The sequence below is a fragment of the Sprattus sprattus genome (genome assembly GCF_963457725.1).
Source record: "Sprattus sprattus genome assembly, chromosome: 2".
Classification (NCBI taxonomy): Eukaryota; Metazoa; Chordata; class Actinopteri; order Clupeiformes; family Clupeidae; genus Sprattus; species Sprattus sprattus.
Window position 1 is genome coordinate 8933109 of NC_137921.1, and position 18519 is coordinate 8951627.

Consider the following 18519-nt stretch of genomic DNA (forward strand, 5'->3'; position numbering starts at 1 on the left):
ATCTTCTTTGCACATTTAACTTTTGAACTCTGACCCTTGACATCTCTGGCCCTTATAGGACAATTCAAGATGTGAATGAGTGGCTGCAGGGTGGAGAGAGCCAGTTTAAGGTGGAGACACACACACACACACACACACACATACCCACATGTGTCTCGTATAACCCTTAGACCTCTGGTCTTGTATGACACACACATGCACAAATGTACACACACACACACAAATGTACACACACACACTTACACATTCTAACATCTGATATGTGTTTTCCAGCTTAAGAAGAGGCCTTGCTCAGAGGAGGAGTCAATAGTCTGCTCCAAACCACCGCTCTGTCACAGCCACAGTCAGCTGATCTCCTCTCGCACCCAGAGCCTGGTGGTCTCATCCGCTCATCACAGTCCCCCCGTCTCATCCAGTGCTGATAGTCTACTGGTCCTTTCTCATCCTCAGTCTCCGATGGTCTCGTCTGATGCTCAGAGTCCAATGGTCTTAACCAGTCGTCATCATCCACCTGTCTCATACAGTGCTGAAAATCCACCGATCTCATCCAGTGCTGAAAGCCTGCTGGTCTTGTCTGTCTTGTCAGAAAGCCAGTGTCCGCTGGTCTCGTCTCACGCTCAGGATCTGCTGGTCTTGTATGGCTCACAGAGTCCGCTGGTCCGGTCTGATTCTCAGAGTCCGCTGGTCCGGTCTGATTCTCAGAGTCCGCTGGTCCGGTCTGATTCTCAGAGTCCGCTGGTCCGGTCTGATTCTCAGAGTCCGCTGGTCCGGTCTGGTTTTCAGAGTCCGCTGGTCTGGTCTGATTCTCAGAATCTGCCGCAAGCTCCAGTTTCTCGGATTAAAAAGGAAGAAGAAGAAGCTGATGATGGATATGGAGATGGAGATTACAGCCAGTCAGGTAAGGAGCAAACAAACACACACACGCACACACGCACACATATACACACACACACACACACACACACACACGCACACACACACACACACACTCTGATGTTATGGGTGGAAAATCCTTCTCTCCTGATTTTGTTCAGTATCTCTTGTACTTCCTTGCCCGTTCTCTCTACCTTTTTTTTATGAAATCAGGAGTCTGTGTGTAATATTGGACAGAAGAATTCACATGTTTGAACATGTGTTTGTCTCTCTGGTGGTTTTTGCTCCATACGGGAATGCGAAATACACTGTTTTGATTTCCAAAACTTTGTGGAGGGTTGTTATGAAGAATCACTTGGCCCTTGAAGTTGTTCCAAGATTGCCATTGTAAATAATGGAAAGCTAAATTGCTTAGCCAATTGTGTGACATTGTACGTATGTCTTCTTGATCATCTGTAAATTATGTTGATGGTTTGTGTAAACTTTGAGCATATGCTACCCACTATGGCTAGTAGATCAAAAAGTTGATTTATACTCCTGGTCACAGCTGGAATAACCGGTGTGTTTTTCTGACCATACACCATGAAAAATGATTAGAAGATGATATCAGTAGGCCTACTAGTTGCATAAGCGCCATTAGATAAAAGCATCTGCCAATAAATGTAAATATAAGTCTCTTCTTTTCTGTAGAGAAAACTGATCCCAGAACAGGAAATACCGTCTCCTCAGCTGCAGACATAAAAACTGAACTCATCCAGGTACTGTATTTGGAGTACAAATCATGATATTTTCGATGCACAATATGCCTATAAAACTAAAGCTCATACAAATCATTATTAAGCTCACGAACTGTAAACCCATACCCGGCATGCTAATGCTAATAAAACTGTTAACCCACAGAAGACATGCTAATGCTAATAAAACTGTAAACCTACATTAGACATGCTAATAAAACTGTAAACCCACATAACACATGCTAATGCTAATAAAACTGTAAACCCACATAAGACATGCTAATGCTAATACAACTGTAAACCCACATTAGACATGCTAATGCTAATTAAACTGTAAACCCATATCACACATGCTAATGCTAATACAACTGTAAACCCACATTAGACATGCTAATGCTAATTCAACTGTAAACCCATATCACACATGCTAATGCTAATACAACTGTAAAGCCACATCAAGTCATCTCATTTGTGGAATATTTAAAACTGACTGAATTTGCCAGTTGCCAGTATTTGCAGTTTGTAAATCTCCCTTTCTCTATGAGTTTTAGGGACCGGAGGAAAAATCAAAGATAATTTCAGTCCCCTGCTCCAAAACGGACCTGCCCCATACAGACCCAGAGCCTCTGGTCCAGTTGAGGAGGGTATCATTGGTGCTGGAGGACTGCTGTAGAACTAAAGGACAGCGAGGGGAGAACAACAAGAACAGCAGAGATGGAGAACAGCCAGAGACCGGTAAGGGACATTAGAGGAACACCGATTCATGCCACTCAAATTATACAAATGTACTTGTTTTTGCATGCCTATGTTTTGTGTTTATGTGAAATTGTGTGTGTGAAAAGTTGTGTATATTTCAAAAGGTTATGAGACCGTGTCTAAATATCACTTTAGTTCACCACAGTTTTTGGCAGATAATTTCATGTAAGAATCTTGTTGAGGTTTGTGTGTGCTTAGCTGTCCATCTTCTCATTTGTCATTTCTTGTGTAAAATAGGAAAAGGATCATCTCTCTCATTCTCTGGGCTCCTAGTGCCCTCGTCCACCTCACACACAGAGACGGGGGAATCAAAAAAATACCCCTGTTCTGTGTGTGGCAAAAGCTTCCACTACTATTCCGAGCTCAAACGGCATCACTACGTTCATACAAAGAAGAGGCCACACTCCTGCTCCGAGTGTGGCAAGGGTTTCATTTACATGTCAAACCTCAAAGTACATCAGCGCATTCACACAGGAGAGAAGCTGTACCACTGCACGGAGTGTGACCGGACTTTTATTGAGTCGGGAAATTTCAAAACACACCAGCGCGTTCACTCAGGAGAGAGGCCATATCCCTGCACTCAGTGTGGCAAAAGCTTCAGTCGAGAGGGAAATCTTAAAACACACCAGCGTATTCACACAGGAGACAGGCCGTACCAGTGCACTTATTGTGGCAGGAGTTTTACTCAAGTGGGGAATCTCAAAACTCACCTGCGGATTCATACAGAAGAGAAGCCTTATGTCTGCACTCAGTGTGGCAAGAGCTTCAATCAACCGGGAAATCTCAAATCACACCTGCGCAATCACACAGGAGAAAGGCCCTATCACTGCACTCAGTGCGACAAGAGCTTCCTTCTTGAGAGGACTCTCAAAGCACACCTGCACATTCACACAAGAGAGAGGCAGTAGTTCTGCATCTGCTGAGGCAAGAGTATTACTCTCCATGAAGATCTGAAAAACATCAGGGCACTCCTCAATGAGAAAAGCTGTACACCTGCACCTAGTATGGTAAGTTTCATTCAGAAAACCCATATGAAAGCCCATCCATGCACACAGGATATAGTCCTTACTGTTGCTCCCAGTGTGGCAAGAGTTCTACCACAGAGGATCTTCTCAATCCACGTCTACGTGGTCATACAGGAGAGAGGCCGTGTCACTGCACCTAGTGTGGCAAAGGGTTTGTTTACTCTTGAATGTCTGTAAAAAGCACTAGCATAAACACACTGGACAGAATCTGCACGCCTGCCCCGAGTGGCGGAAGTGTGTCTCTCACGCTGTGGACTGAAGGGCACCCCAGGTCAGCTATCAGAGATCCATCCGGCGGAGAGGCTGTATCGCTCGGTCATCTGGAGGGGACTCTCAGGCACTAGGCTACCAGAGGAGAAGCGTCATGACTGTTGCCAGTGTGGCGCGTCCTGCGTCATCAAACAAAGCCTTCAGGTGTGTCAGGGCGTGCATGTAAGAAAGGGGCAGAACCACTCACCTGTGTTCTCTGCAGCACTGAACTGTGGGTAGGGCGCCATCGGAGGGTGTGTGTTCTTATGTGTGTGTTTATATCGTAGTGTGCAGGGGTGTGTGTTTTTATGTGAGTGTATATATTGTATTGTGCAGGGGTGTGTGTTTTTATGTGTGTGTATATATTGTAGTGTAGTGTGCAGGGGTGTGTGATCTTATGTGTGTGTATATATTGTAGTGTGCAGGAGTGTGTGTTCTTATGTGAGTGTTTATATTGAAGTCTGCAGGGGTGTGTATTTTTATGTGTGTGTATTGTTGTGTGCATGGGTATGTGAGCTTATGTGTGTGTATATATTATAGTGTGCTGGGGTGTGTACTTATATGATTGTGATTCCAGTATGATGAGTTCACCCATAATTCCGAGAGTTTAGTAGCTGTAGGGTGGAATGTGTAATTCTATGTGTAATGTTCGTGTTCCCCTCTTACATTAAGGTCAGTGTGTATAATTCTGTTGGTGATTATGAGTCTGTTGTGTGTTGCGTTTTGCCTCATGTAGCTTCCTCATGTATCCACCTCTGTGTCCACCCTTCACCTGTAAATTGTGCCAAGTGTCAAAGGGAAGTATTGACCCCATTCTTTGCTACAATATAAATCCATGTATATAGGAGGCACTGGAAACATCATGCCAGTGCGTTGTCTCTCCAGTTGTATATGGGAATTAAGTTAAATAAATTGTGTATGTTTATTGATTTGTGTATAGTTTTATGAATATTTGTGATACATGGTCTGAGACTCTGAACCCAGATCTCTTGCTTTACACCAGGAGCCTATTCAGAATTTGGAATACACACACACACACCACACACCTATGGAAGCTATTGATTTAGCATTGGGATTCTCTCACCCAACACAGACACACAAAAAGTAACAATACAAATCTAGCCAAAAGAATAAAATGAAATGAATATGGCACAAACACACACACACACCTGTAGCAGGTAGACACATATAACTTGCATTAATCAGTATTGTGTTTCCCTTTCTGGGGATGGTACCCAAGCATTTTTAGCCTCTATCTCAAACACACTCGCTCACTTTCTGAGGCAGGTACTTTTGTAATACATTTTAACGTTTTAAATCTAATAATCACTTTTTATTGCATTGTAAGAAATTACCTTTAAACTCATAGCCATTGCATGTAAATGTCTTTGTTAAAGACACGTGTACATATATTGGGTTGATTGATTGTTGAAATGTACGAAACGTAATGGTAAATTGCTTAAACCGAAGCAATACTGTTCACACACACGCTTCAGAAAGTATTTCTGAATTATCATCCTGCACGCAAGAGGGCGCTAAGTTTGTGGCTTCGACTTAACCTTCCGAAGGTGTCCGTCTGTAAAGCAGGTTTCACAATTCCGCTGAGAAGAACAGTACCACATTACGCTCAGTTTTTTAAACTACCAAAGACCCGTAAAGTTGTCAAATCAGACTACTGTTATTGTCTGACTTGCGCTAAGATAGTTACTAAAGGAAAGCTGTGTTCAGCTGTGTATAAAGCTTTATTTTTTACATCATAGAGGAAGTTGACGGGACTCGGTAAATGCTGCGCTCACAGTGATTTTAAATAGTAAAAAGAAATGCAAAAACTGGAAGACGACGAAGCTTCGAGCACTTGCCGTCACAACACACCGATTGCGCAAGGCTACGGAGAGGAGTTGACACGGAGAAGGTGGGTGTCAGTCAGGCTCATCCTTGAGTAGATTGTTTGAAGGAGAGGCAATGAAAATGATCAAACTAAGCTGAAACCAGTCAAGACTTGTATGGGGAAGCATTTTCCTGTAGCCTTTTATTCCCACGACGGGACTTTGTGAACATATGTGTGTATTGTACAGATTGCGGGTATTCTTATGAATGAAGTTTCCTGTCACTGTCCTGTCTCTGGAGTGTCCCATGCTAGCAAAAGTCTGATGATGCATATACCGTGGTCCTGTTTTGCAGAGTCAAGACAAAGAGGCAAGTGATGTGACCGTCTTCTGTTGAAACCAAAAACCCTGTGTGTAACCGCAGCTCAACCAGAAGCCTCACTTGCATGCTGGTAAATAAACTATTGAGACTGCTGTGGAGTGTTCGTGTCTGGCTTAAGCGGAGGTCTCGTGAATTTCACATGAACAGCACTGAAACTTTTAGTATTTTGACGTACTGGTGTGTGGGTGTGTGTGTATGTAGATGGATGAGTTTGGTCAGCATATGGACATGAGCCACAAACAAGCCTGCATCAACCTGGAGAAGGCCACTCAATACATCACACAAGCATTGCAGGTAAGAAACACACACACACGTCACGTACATACACACATTTGCGGAATAGTATGATTCTGTAGCATGACATTTTATGTTCTCCATATTTTTTACCATCTGTGTAACTCCTTTGTCTTAATCCTCATGCAATAGCTGCATTGTCACACCAGTCATCAGTAGTTTAGTACCGCTGGCCATAAGACCATCATCTACGGCAGACACATGCACATGGTTTTACACCTACAACAGTCAGAAAATGACTGTACCATTGGATCAGTGTGTGCATGAGTGCTTGTACGCTAACATGTTTGTGTGCGTGTGTATACTAACTTGTTTGGCCTGTGTACTAACATGTTTTGTGTGTGCGATGTGTATGTTAAAGTGTATGTCAACATGCCCTGATTGTGTTAATGTTACCATGTTTGTTGTGGTATTTTAATAGCATGAAGTTGGTCGTAACCAGGAGCTCTATGTGTTGATTGGTCGTCTGGAGGAGAGGGGGGCAGAGACTGGGCGGAGCCTGACAGAGCAGGCGGAGTCAAACCGACAGCTGAAGCTGAAGATTGATGAACTACGGAAACACTTGGACGAAAAAGCCAACTCACTTACACAAGCCAACCAGGTGTGTGTGTATGTGTGTGTGTGTACTCACATACACTTCCGGAAAAGACAGCTCACTCATACAGGACAACCAAGTGTGTGTTTGTTAGGAAAAAGACAACGAAGTGAGACAGCTCACAACAAAGTGGGTTTGAGTGTAAGTCAAGTCAAGTCAAGTCATGTCAAGTCAAGTCAAGTCAAGTATTTATATAGCACATTTAAAAACAGCTCACGCTGACCAAAGTGCTTGTGAGTGTGTGTGTGTGTGTTGAGGACTCTCTTTCACTAACACACACACACACACACACACACACACACACACACACACACACACACACACACACACAATAACACACCGATATGCAGTGGGGAAATTAAGTATTTGAACCCCTGCTAATTTCGCAAGTTTGCCCACTTGCAAAGAAATGTGTGAGCTATAATTGTAATGGTAGGTCTATTTTAACAGTGAGAGACAGAATATCAACAACAACATCCAGAAAACTGCATTTTATAACAGTTATGAATTGATTTACATTTGTTGTGCATCTAATTTTAGTATTACTGCTTTTTGGGTTTGTGTCAGCTAGAATGTTTTATTATGAATTTGATATATCTATCTGTAATAGTAACATACGTGTCATGTTAGTTTAAGGTATAATTGTTTGTTTTGTGTGTGATTTCAGCTGTGTGTGTGTGTGTGTGTGTGTGTGTGTGAATGAATGAGGGAGAGAATCAATATTGTAATTAAATAAATGGGTGTGTGTGTGTGTTTATACAGACTGTGGCTTTCCTGAAGAATGAACTGAGGGACCTGCATCAACAGTTCCAGACCCAGCAGAGTAAACTTGGGTATTTACACACACAGTCACTCTCACACTCCCTCTCCCTCTCTGTGTCTCACACACACACACACATACACACACACACACAAACACACACACACACACACACACACACACACACTATAGGGCAATTTTTTGATTTGCTATAAAAGCAAAACACAAGTTGTAAGTAGAAGTAGTTGTAAATCAGCACTGACAGTACAGCATTTTGTGGTTTGCAGTTGTAACTTCAGGGTCTGTATTCGCAAAGCAATTGATCTTACCACTAAGAGTACTCTTAGGTCTAGCAGCGCTTACATCATTGCGCTTCCACTAATACAGGATAGGTGCAAGGAAGGCTAGTTCTGTAAATCTCGCTCTGCGAGATGACAACCCTCTATGTCATCACAAAACTTCAATGTTCCTGTCAGCTAAAGTTGTAAGTAAAAAGGCCTACCTAAAGCTAAACAAACGTCCAGTCAGCTCTCATTTTGGTTTCAAAGCATGCGCTTCATAGCTAGGGGTGTAGTGGAGGGGAACCGCAGTTTTTAAATGACAAAACAGCGTTTTCTCACTTTTTATGATTGTTTATTATTGTCATTATGCAATTTAAAAGTCTTCAGTCATAAATATATATGTTTCTAAACCCGATTGTTCAAATCCTTGATTGTGATTGGCTAAAAGCCGTTGTAAAATCCAGCATTACCTTACAATTTGACCTGATTACATTCCATATTACTGCGCAGCGAATGGCAAGGCATTCATATAGCGCATTTCATACCCAGTGTTCCATCTGGCTGTTGCGTTGCTTCAAGGGTTGCGTGGCAACGATTTATTTAGGAACTATAATTTTTAGTGGCGGAAGAATGACGGTTTATCATTAAACTATTGTTTCTTAAATTGAATTGTCTTTATTTATGAAACCATATCAAATATGTGTAGTAACAGGTTTAGAAAAGCAATTAGCCCCGCGAGTCCGTGCTTTGCGCTGATTTTAGAACAGGTAAGGGGGTTTAACGGCACTCCGCTTCGCGTCGTGCCTAACAACTCCCTTACCTGTTCTAAAATCAGCGCAAAGCACGGCCTCTTGGGGCTTATTGCTTAAATTGCCCCTCCCAGTTCTCATTAATTGACTTGGCAATGAACTTCTAGTGTGTTCTTTGCCCTTTAACCTTTGAACTCTGCAACCTCTGACCCCTTTAGGTTGTTTCTGGAAGTGAATGAGTGGCTGCATGGTGGGGAGAGCCAGCTCAAGGTTGAGGTACACACACAAAGACACACACACACACACACACCCATGTTTGATAGTCAGAGTCTGATAGTTTTCATTTGACCACTCTGTTTAAGATCCACTGATGTTGTATGGCTCTCAGAATTCGCTGGTATCGTCTGATGCTCAGAGGCTGTTGGAGGATCCAGTCTCTGGGATAAAAGAAGAAGAAGAAGAAGAAGATGCTGCTGCTGCTGCTGGATATGGAGAGTACTGTCAGTCTGGTAAGGAGTGCTGAGGGAAAAGAGTTAAGCCCCTGACACACCTAGCCGATGGTGAGCTGTTGGCCAACGTTGGGCCTTTGGTGAGCATCAGCCGCCCTACATCAAGGCTACATCGGTGGTACCTTGAAAAATGACCGTTATGTGACGTATTTTAAGGTATCTTATAACCCAGAAGAAAATAATTAAGCGAATTGGGACGGTCCTTCCTTCTCTTATTTAAGAGAGGAAGGTAGTAAGACAGCATTTTAAGACTATTGGACCTGGGCCCTAGTCTCTTCCCTCTCCCACACCGCTGGCAATAAACAGACCCCTGTCGGCTGATTGAGCATTTCGGAGCCCGTTGGTGATGGAGATCACTCTGATTGGCTGTTCAGCAAAACTCGGAGGTTTCGTTTATCTTCCGCTCTTGACACCGGTTTGGAAAAGCCCTTTGAGCTCGTCACTGTAGTAGGCCTATCCATGTTTGTAATAGAAAAAGGGTTCAACATCTAAGCAGCACGCAAACGGATGAATTATACATCTATATTAACCCATTATGAACTAATGGGCCCTCTGAAAAACCTGAGGTTCTTGGAATACACCTGTAATGGCATATCATCACCAGGCAGGTCGAATACACCTGTAATGGCATATCATCACCAGCGGGTCGATATTTACCCCTGGTTTGCGACTATAGGCTAGGTGCACGAAATACTCAGTGTGGGCTGTTCGTTTCCTGTTTAGCCAGGTGTGTTTGAACCTGCCGCTATTCTGAATGTAATTAGTGTCTACAAGTCCTTCTTTATCGTAATGCTGATTCACTAGGTGCAACACCCAACCAGGTCCGTGTAGACGCTAATTACATTCAGAATAGCGGCAGGTTCAAACACACCTGGCTAAACAGGAAACAAACAGCCCACACTGAGTATTTCGTGCACCTAGCCTATACTCCCTCTTAAGGCGTGATGGTTCCCTGATCGTTTTCCAGTCATCTTGGAAACTCAGCGAAATTCTCAAACATGTCTTTCATCCACTGAGACTTGGCTAGCGAGCAGCAGCCACATCATAATCTGGGTCTGAAATTGAATCTTCTATTTTATTTTTGTTCTCATCCTAAAAGTTACTGCAGGACTCTGCATTGATGTTGCCCCCCTCACTCAGGTCGTCAGCCAATGCCACCGTCTCAAGCGCAACTTTAGATTATTATTTATTTATTTTTTGTGGGCCTAACGGAGGCTTACAGGCTAACAAGTAAAAAAAAACCTTTCTTCGAATGCATTTTGCCTTCCCTATCTATATTGTAGCCAATCCAGATGCATTACATCGGTCATGGAACATGAAAATGTTGACATCTTCTAAAACGGGTTACACGTTCGCATACGGCTCTAAAGGGAGAAACATGCAAATGTCACACCTGGGCTTAATGGGTGAACATAAAATACATACTGTGTTCTAAGGCCCGTCAGGTAAAAGCATTTCCCAGGAGACTGAATGTTAATGTGAGTCTGTTCTCTTCCTGCAGTAGTGAAAAACGACCCCACGGAAGAACACACCACCTCTTCAGCAGCAGACGTTAAAACCGAACAGATCCAGGTAAAGTGTTTGAAGTGTCAGATTTTTGTTTTAATGCACAATGTAGTAACTAAATAAGATAAATAAGTAAATAGGCAAGATAATGCTATTAAAACTGTAAAACCACATCATGAGACATGCTTATAGGGAGTGGAAGTAATCCAGTCGGCCCCTGGTGATGGCGTTCTTAACGCTTGGCAAAACCCAGGCTGTGTGGAGCGGCCTCTCAACACACTGTAAGACGTTGAACTCGCTCTCTCTCTCTGCACCGGACAATAGTTTCATATGAGAAACTACTTTTGTGTTTTCACTGTGGGGTTGGATCGGGAGACGTTGGGACTGTTGGGGGAGTGAACACTGGGGATGTTTGATTGATTGATGCAATGTTTGGCGTTGTTGATTATGTGTCGGCTGTTCCGAAGTCTGTGTTTGGTATGCGCCATAGAAGCGCTGTTTGATTTCCTGTTGACCTAATTATTATTATTATTATTTCTATTAATTAATACCTTGTGTTTGTGTCTGGTTATCTGTCTAAAGCGTATTGGGGTGTAGTGAGACGTAGCCCTTGGTATTGTTCCGGCAGCATCAGTTCCAGCTATAGTAAAATCAAATCTGCAAGCGCTGGACACTGAAAAATATTTGTTTCCAATGACTCCACTGATATAGCTTCGTAGTATTGTTTTGAAAATCCAGTCAGTGGGATTTTGCATGTAAACTCCTCTCCAGTAGGAACACCACCACTAGAGGCATAGGTGTTCACCTTCCCCTCCTTCTCCTCTGCTTACCAGACTATGAACTCACATTGTCAGACATCAACAAGACGTTGCATTTACGGAAACAGTAAAAAGTTGTATAGTTGAAATATTTTCCTGAGACAACCTTTTCTTGTTGCCTGTGTTTTTTAAATGTCCCCCTTGCTCAATGTGTTTTAGGAAGAAGAAGAGAAATCAAAGATGGCTCCTGTCCTCAGCTCTGAAATGGACCTGTCCCCTATACACCCTGTGTCTCTGGCCCAGTTGGGGGGCGTTTCAGTTGTTCTGGTGAACTTCTCTAGCACACAAGGACAGGAAGAGATGGATGACGAGAACAAAGGAGATGAAGAACAGCCTGAGTCCCGTAAGAGATCTTAGCTTAGCTGTTAAATAATCTCAGCTCCATGTTTGGAAAAGAAGCTAACTAGCTTCTTTCAAAACATTCTTATGTAACTAGATCTGCTGGCTAATTCAGTAGATTAATAACTAGCAGACCTGCCAGCCTGCACGCATTTTGTGTACCAACTATCGAATTCTTAGTCAAAATACGCAGGTACGAAATGCCAGCAGAAACTACGCAAAAAAGATGTCATGTGCTTGGTGATGGTGGCGGCGGCAAGGTGCTCAGTTTTGCCAGATTGTAAATGGCGTATCATATCCAAGGCTCAAAATTATCGTATTTGGAGGATAATTATTATATCTGGCAACACTGGGAAGGCGGATGACCAATGACAGTTCTGTCTACAGTCAGAGCACGTTCAAGAAGGTGCAACGTAAGGGAAATACCCTTTCCAAACTTGACAGGACGTAATAACTTGTTTGTGAAAAACCGTGAGAAACACAAATATCCGACGAGGCAAAATCCCGGACATTTTTTTAATACCTGCTGGACACATTTTTTAGGTCTCGAAAAGAGGACTTGTCTGGGTAAAAGAGGATGTCTGGTCACTTCTACTACTACTACTATTACTTTATTATCCACGAGGCGTAATGCATTTCTGAGGTACAATGGGAAGTGGGGGAGTAATAATCAAGCACATAAATGTTACTGTAATGTTAGCATATAAAACGTTCAAACATGTGTTTGGTAACTTAACAAGATGATGCATTTCAAGGGGTACAACCTTCAGATACATTTGTATAAAAAGTTAGCCGTAATAGCTAGCATACGATGTGATTATCCTGGTTACGAGACGGATACGGTGTGAATAACTGATGGAGTAGGTTAATTTAGCTGCAGTAACGTTAACTCAAACTCCAGGGAGACTCCCTGTTCTAACTTTGAATCGCTCTGTTTGGGCAATATACTGTATATATTCTTTAGAAGTGCAAAATGTAAAGATCTCTATTCATTTATGGAATTCTTGTCAAGAAAATACGATTGTATTGTTTTCTTCGCCGCTGATTTATTATGTTGAATAACTGGATGATATGGCGGTGAGTGGGGAATTGACTGCGTGCAAAGCCTCTGCCAAACATGAAACTCCCCTGGTACTCAAAAACCTTCTTCAAGGTTGGCAGGTCTGAACTAGGGAGCTATGTTAGCTATTTGTTTTAGTTGTTAAAAACATTAACTTTTTCGCTATGCATCTGCTAATGCTAATATTAACATTTGTTACTCTGCACTAGAGCATTACACATATCCTGTTAGCTTGCAAGCTAGCTTGTATTTTGTACCCATCAGGATCCTTTGCTTTTTTGTCTTAGCAGTGCCAGTTTTTTCCATATTATTTATTTTGAATGTCCCAGGCTCCATCTTTCCTTGCGGAGGACCACCAGCCTGTTTTTACTTCTTTTGGTGGTTGTAGTTGATTGGGGAGTGATAACTACATGAATGAATAGAGAGAGTTACTAGTACAGTTCATGTAGCAGATTCCAACAGATGAAGTGTTGTTAGAAGGTTATTGATGCTTGTGTTTCTGGTAAAACAGATGAAGGATTATCTTCCACATTCTCCACTCCCCCCTCTGGCTCCCCGGCAGTCAGCAGTGTCCAGCAGGATTCCACCTCCTCCATCTCACACACGGAGATGGCGGACAATGCCAGGAGACTCACCTGTTCTGTGTGTGGGAAAAGCTTCCACTTCAGATCCTCTTTAATGTCGCATCAGCGCGTCCACACTGGAGAAAGGCCATTCTCCTGCTCCCAGTGTGGCAAGAGGTTTAGCCAGAAAGCTCGTCTGATAGTCCACCAGCTCACTCACACAGGAGAGAGGCCGTTCCCCTGCACTCAGTGTGGCAAGAGTTTCACAAGACGATCGACTCTTCAAGAACATCAGCGCATTCACACTGGGGAGAGGCCATACTCCTGCTCCCAATGTGGCAAATGTTTCATCCACAAAATCAATTTGACAGGCCACCAGATCACCCACACAAGAGAGAGGCCATACTCTTGCCCCCAGTGTGGGAAGAGTTTCACAAGACGATCAACCCTCCAAGAGCATCAGCGCATTCACACCGGGGAGAGGCCGCATCACTGCACTACATGTGGCAAGAGCTTCACTGCCTACGGAAATCTCGTAAAACACCAGGACACTCATACAGGACTGAGGCCATACTCTTGCCCCCAGTGTGGGAAGAGTTTCACAAGACGATCAACCCTCCAAGCCCATCAGCGCATTCACTCGAAGAAGAAGTTGAACCAACGCAAAATATACTCTGAAGCCACAACCCTGACTCGGATTGTGAACGGGTTAGAGACAGAACTGGCAGCCTCCCCTAATTTATGCTTCAAAAGCCAATAGTGCACTTGAGTGCCCATCCACTGAGAATCAGCACCAGGGTGATTTCATAAAGATCCATGGCTGTGGCCTTGCAATTTGTATTAATGGCCATCCGTGGAAACATGCCATGTTAAAAAGATTTAGTTGAAATGCTGGATTTAGGGCCTCTGAGGTGTGTGTTCAGCCTCCTGTGTAAAAGTCAATTGTTTATTGTCGCGTACACCACATTTCTTCCGCGCAGCTAAATTCTTAAGATTTGGCAGCCAACACCTACACAATGGTCAAATACTGTTGGATTTTAATGAATTCCTTTAAATTAACTAATAATTGTCCTCTTGCTAGAAAATAACAAGAGTGAGAGGCCATTCATGCACGTTTGACCCACCATACATCATTGGTTACAGCTGGTTCGTTGGTGGAACAAAATGCCTAGTACTACCAGAGCAGTGGCGTCTCTTTCTACCTTTAAGAAGCTTTTGAAGACCCAACCCTTCAGAGAGCACCTCCCTTCCTAACTGGCACCTTGACTAATGCTTAACTTGCACTTCAGCAGTTACATTCCTGCACTTCTTTATCTTTCTATGTCGTTTTTCTAGACTGACACTAGACTATAAAAGGTAACTTATCAAGAGTTTCTTTTTTTAAAGAGTTGTGTGGGTGTGCTTACAGATATCACAGCCTATGGGGGTGGTCTAGGTTTTGGATAGTGTATTATTTCATAGGGCCTCTTTTTTCTAGCAGCGCCCCTGACCGCAGAAGAAGATTCAATTAACTGAGGTAAGTTAGAGCAGGGATAAGACACTAGGGAATGGCAAATGTGTCACACGCCAACTTATTTATTTGAAACTATCTGTAATTTTACTTTCTATTTACTTGTGACTCATCTGAATGTGCAGAAAAGTCTGCTGTGCTGCATTTAGGGAATAGACAAATATAGAAGTGTTGTCCTTGACATGGTGGCATCATATCTACCGACCTGACTATACTGTTTATGCTCTTTGCTATCGTTTCCACATATCCTGATGTTGATCCTTGGCCAACTTTAGGCATCTTAGAAATGTCCACCCAGGCTGCTAAAATGTATATGTTCTCGCTGATTCGATCTCACATTAACTACTGCTTACCCACCTGGTCTACTGCCAACTCCACTACCCTTAAACCAGTCATGTCTTTTTACAAACAGGCTCTCAAAATACTTGACAAAAAAACCTTAATCACACCATCACTGTTCAGTCCTCCATAAGTACAGACTTTTAACTTGGGACAACCTGATCACATTTAAGAACTGCTGTTTAATGTTCAAAATGTGGTTTAACCTGCCCCCCCCCCCCCCCCCCCCCACACCCCTATGCAACCAGGTCAAGTTTAGAACAGCAGCAACCAGTGCTACTCGAGGGGCAGCAAGAGGAGACCGTAAGACAGTCGGTTTTCTCAGTTAGGTCAGCCCTGGAATGGAACCATCTCCCACAGAACATTAGAGAATGAACCTCATTCAACTGCTTTAAAAGAAATCTCAAAGCATGGTTGATAAATAACCAAAAATGTGATCATTAGTGGGTAAGCAGTAGAACTTGTATATTGGGATTTGATTTTATTTATCTTTATTTTATTTTTGAATTATTGTCTGATTTTGATTTATGTTTGATATATACGTTAATGCCTTTTTTTATTTTAGGTTGTATAGCTTTTTTCACTCAGGCAGGGGGACTTCAAATTTAAACTAGCCTGTTGGCTATAATTGGGTGCATTTACATCTTTATGTTCATGAATGTACACTGTCCCTCTTGATGAAATAAACTAATTTAATTTAATTGAAGATGGTGCAGGTTATCAAATCATATTCTATGCAGTATGGAAGCATAGTTGGGAAAGCAAAATCACAGTCTGTAACTGCATGTTAAAGAGTTTGTTCCTTTCCATGTAAAGATGGGGTTTTTACTTTATTGAGCTGTACGTAATATTTAACTGCTTTTTGCTTTAAATTATTTTTTTCCTCATAAACTGATTGTGAAATAGTTTAGGGTCTTATTGGACACAGATTGCAGGTGAATCAAAGCTATGCTAAGTGCGTCTTAGTGAATTTGAGTGATGCCAGGCCAGTTTACAATGTGTATCTGACCCCTAAAGTCCTGAAGTGCCATATGTGATCTCCGCACTATGTAAGCTAATGTGTATGTTCTTATACATCTGGCTACACTTGTCTAGATTTGAGGTATTCCTACTTCCTGTGAATGCTGCCACTTAAAGGACTTCCAAGACGTCACACTTATATGCATCACAATAACATTTAATCACTGTAAATGTGTATAATGGCAGTCTACCTCACTCACCCAATTTGTTTAAATTTGTATGGATTTCCTCATACTTTCTCCAGTGTCAGATAATGTCTTGATTTTAAATATTTTAAGATGGTATATTTCTAGAACAGAACATTTTATCCTATCCACATGAGCTGAGATGACAAACCATAAAGGAGACCCACCTGCCGGAGCTGTAGTCGGCAAGAAGGGGCAAGTTTTCCTTCATCAAAAACCACAAGAATAATCACAGAATCGGGCCTGTATTCTGATATGTGCTCACCCTTTAGTGTTAAGTGTTGTAGTGAACTGTTCTAGACAGCAGTGCAAATTTGACCCCTTTCCCTTCTGATAAAAATCTGCAGTCACCGACTGAGCGCTTCTCTACTCAGACAGTCTGAAGAGTCTCGTCAGGAATGCTGAGATTTCATCACCATGTCTTCACTGAAAGTCTCTTCAGTCTTCATTCCCTCTGTTATTTCACATTCTGGCAGATAACTCTTAGACAGAGTGTTTTGTATATCCTGAAGGAGATCTCTATATTAACCACTCTTACAGGTCTCCTTTGCTCTATCCCATCATTGTTTTGGACACTGTGTTCTGGTATGCAGTTTCACCTGGTACATATACGATTAGACTTGGTCACTGAGCAATTTAAAGACAGTATTGTTTTAAGGTGGTTATATCTGATTGTAATCGGAAATTAGTGTGTCATTAAAATGACAATTGATAATAAATGAGCCCATGAAAGGGCTCTGTAATGCACCTTGAGACAATTGTATTGTTTTGGCGCTATATACATTGTTAGGTGAAAATTCACTCAAGTTACCTCAGGACTCCGGAGTTGCATAAAAGTATATTTATTTGACACCAACAACAAGCTTGTTGGGCTCATCCACGTCCTGGCAGGTCAGAGAGAAGCACGGGTCCTCTCAGAGAGAGAGGGAGCCCGGGCCTACCCCTAGCCTGCAGCAGACGAGAGAGAAGCAATATTTAACACATTGCACAAGGTTTATATAGATAGAAGTTTATCTAATGCTGACGCCATAATGTTTAACATCGCAGTCATTCTAGGTCCATGACAGCTTCTTGTCTTCCAAGGGTGTCTGTTCTTCCCAGGGTCGAGAGCACAGTTCGGCCCTTTCACCAATGAGCTCACCAAAACATGCTCTTGCACATATGCAGACTAAGTGGCACCTAATAATCTAAGTTACACACACACAGAGAGCCATGTTCCTGCTTACATAAGCACATGATTCATACAAGGTATATATTAATACAAGGCACTTGATTAATATATTCTGAAGTCATGAACAGTGTTTCGAAATGATCTCCAAATGTAATTTAACTGAAGGAGGTGGGACAGTTGGCCTTGCATACAGTACATCTTTGGATCATCATTGGAGATCACAGGCAGCATCTGCCTTGCAAACCAGTTTTTGTTGTGTGTATCTTGTAAGTCAGTGCTGTTTTATACACTAATTTTACATTTTACATGAATAGAGTAGTGTAAACAAATGCCATCAAAGACTTGCCATCAAATGTCATAGTAATATTAGGAAAAACTGTCGTATTTTAATCATGACTTGATAATTTATTCCCACATATTTGTTTACCTACAAGTTTATCTAAAAGTTTAGAATTTTTTTTGACAAATAATTGTGCCAAAAACAAGACAGACGACTAGATCCACTCAAACACAAGGTGGCGCTGTGGTAGTATAATTTACTATTCCGCTCTGAAACCAACCTGACAGTCATGACAGTTTTTAGCCTAGTCACCATACACTGGCACTGGCCTCCCATGTCTGATGAAGGTAATTCACTTGAGCATCTGCACCACTGATGACCCTACTGTTGAGAGCAGGGGCAGGGCCTACTAAACCAAACACATAGCGCTGTGCAATGCACCATTATGCCTACTGTGTAAACAGAAACTTAAATGGTATGTGGGGAATGGTTTGTGACCGTTTATATGATGTACTGCCTTGTCCATGTCAGTGACCATGTAAAGCTTTAAGTGTTGTTTCTTCTGCCCAATAGATACATATTTTATATTAAATAAAAAAATCCCTTGCCTTGCGTGCGTATGCGTATATTCTACTGGCGCTTGGAAATGACGTCTAACAGTTGCTGAGACGGTGACAGTAGGGTAATGAAAAGAT

At 42.3% G+C, this 18519-nt stretch overlaps 1 protein-coding gene and 1 pseudogene across 2 annotated transcripts in view; one reads left to right on the forward strand and one right to left on the reverse strand.

Moving 5' to 3' along the window:
* Positions 1 to 3885, reverse strand: part of LOC308380659 (class I histocompatibility antigen, Gogo-C*0101/C*0102 alpha chain-like) — a 15085-nt pseudogene extending 11200 nt beyond the window's left edge. The window contains exons 1-4 of the transcript in view: positions 3846 to 3885; positions 3074 to 3126; positions 2210 to 2282; positions 647 to 813 (exon numbers count right to left, since the gene is read on the reverse strand). The product of the transcript in view is annotated as a class I histocompatibility antigen, Gogo-C*0101/C*0102 alpha chain-like (transcript). The remainder of the gene's footprint in view (positions 1 to 646; positions 814 to 2209; positions 2283 to 3073; positions 3127 to 3845) is intronic.
* Positions 3886 to 5434: 1549 nt separating this feature from the next.
* On the forward strand, positions 5435 to 11714 carry LOC308380670 (uncharacterized protein; the record flags this gene model as incomplete). The annotated part of the gene is made up of 9 exons (XM_080858076.1): positions 5435 to 5549; positions 5819 to 5915; positions 6047 to 6139; positions 6561 to 6740; positions 7497 to 7567; positions 8743 to 8800; positions 8913 to 9033; positions 10535 to 10605; positions 11517 to 11714. Exons 2-9 carry the CDS (start codon positions 5910 to 5912, stop codon positions 11712 to 11714), a joined length of 798 nt encoding a protein of 265 aa, XP_080714202.1. The 5' UTR covers positions 5435 to 5549; positions 5819 to 5909.
* Between the last annotated feature and the right edge of the window lie 6805 nt (positions 11715 to 18519).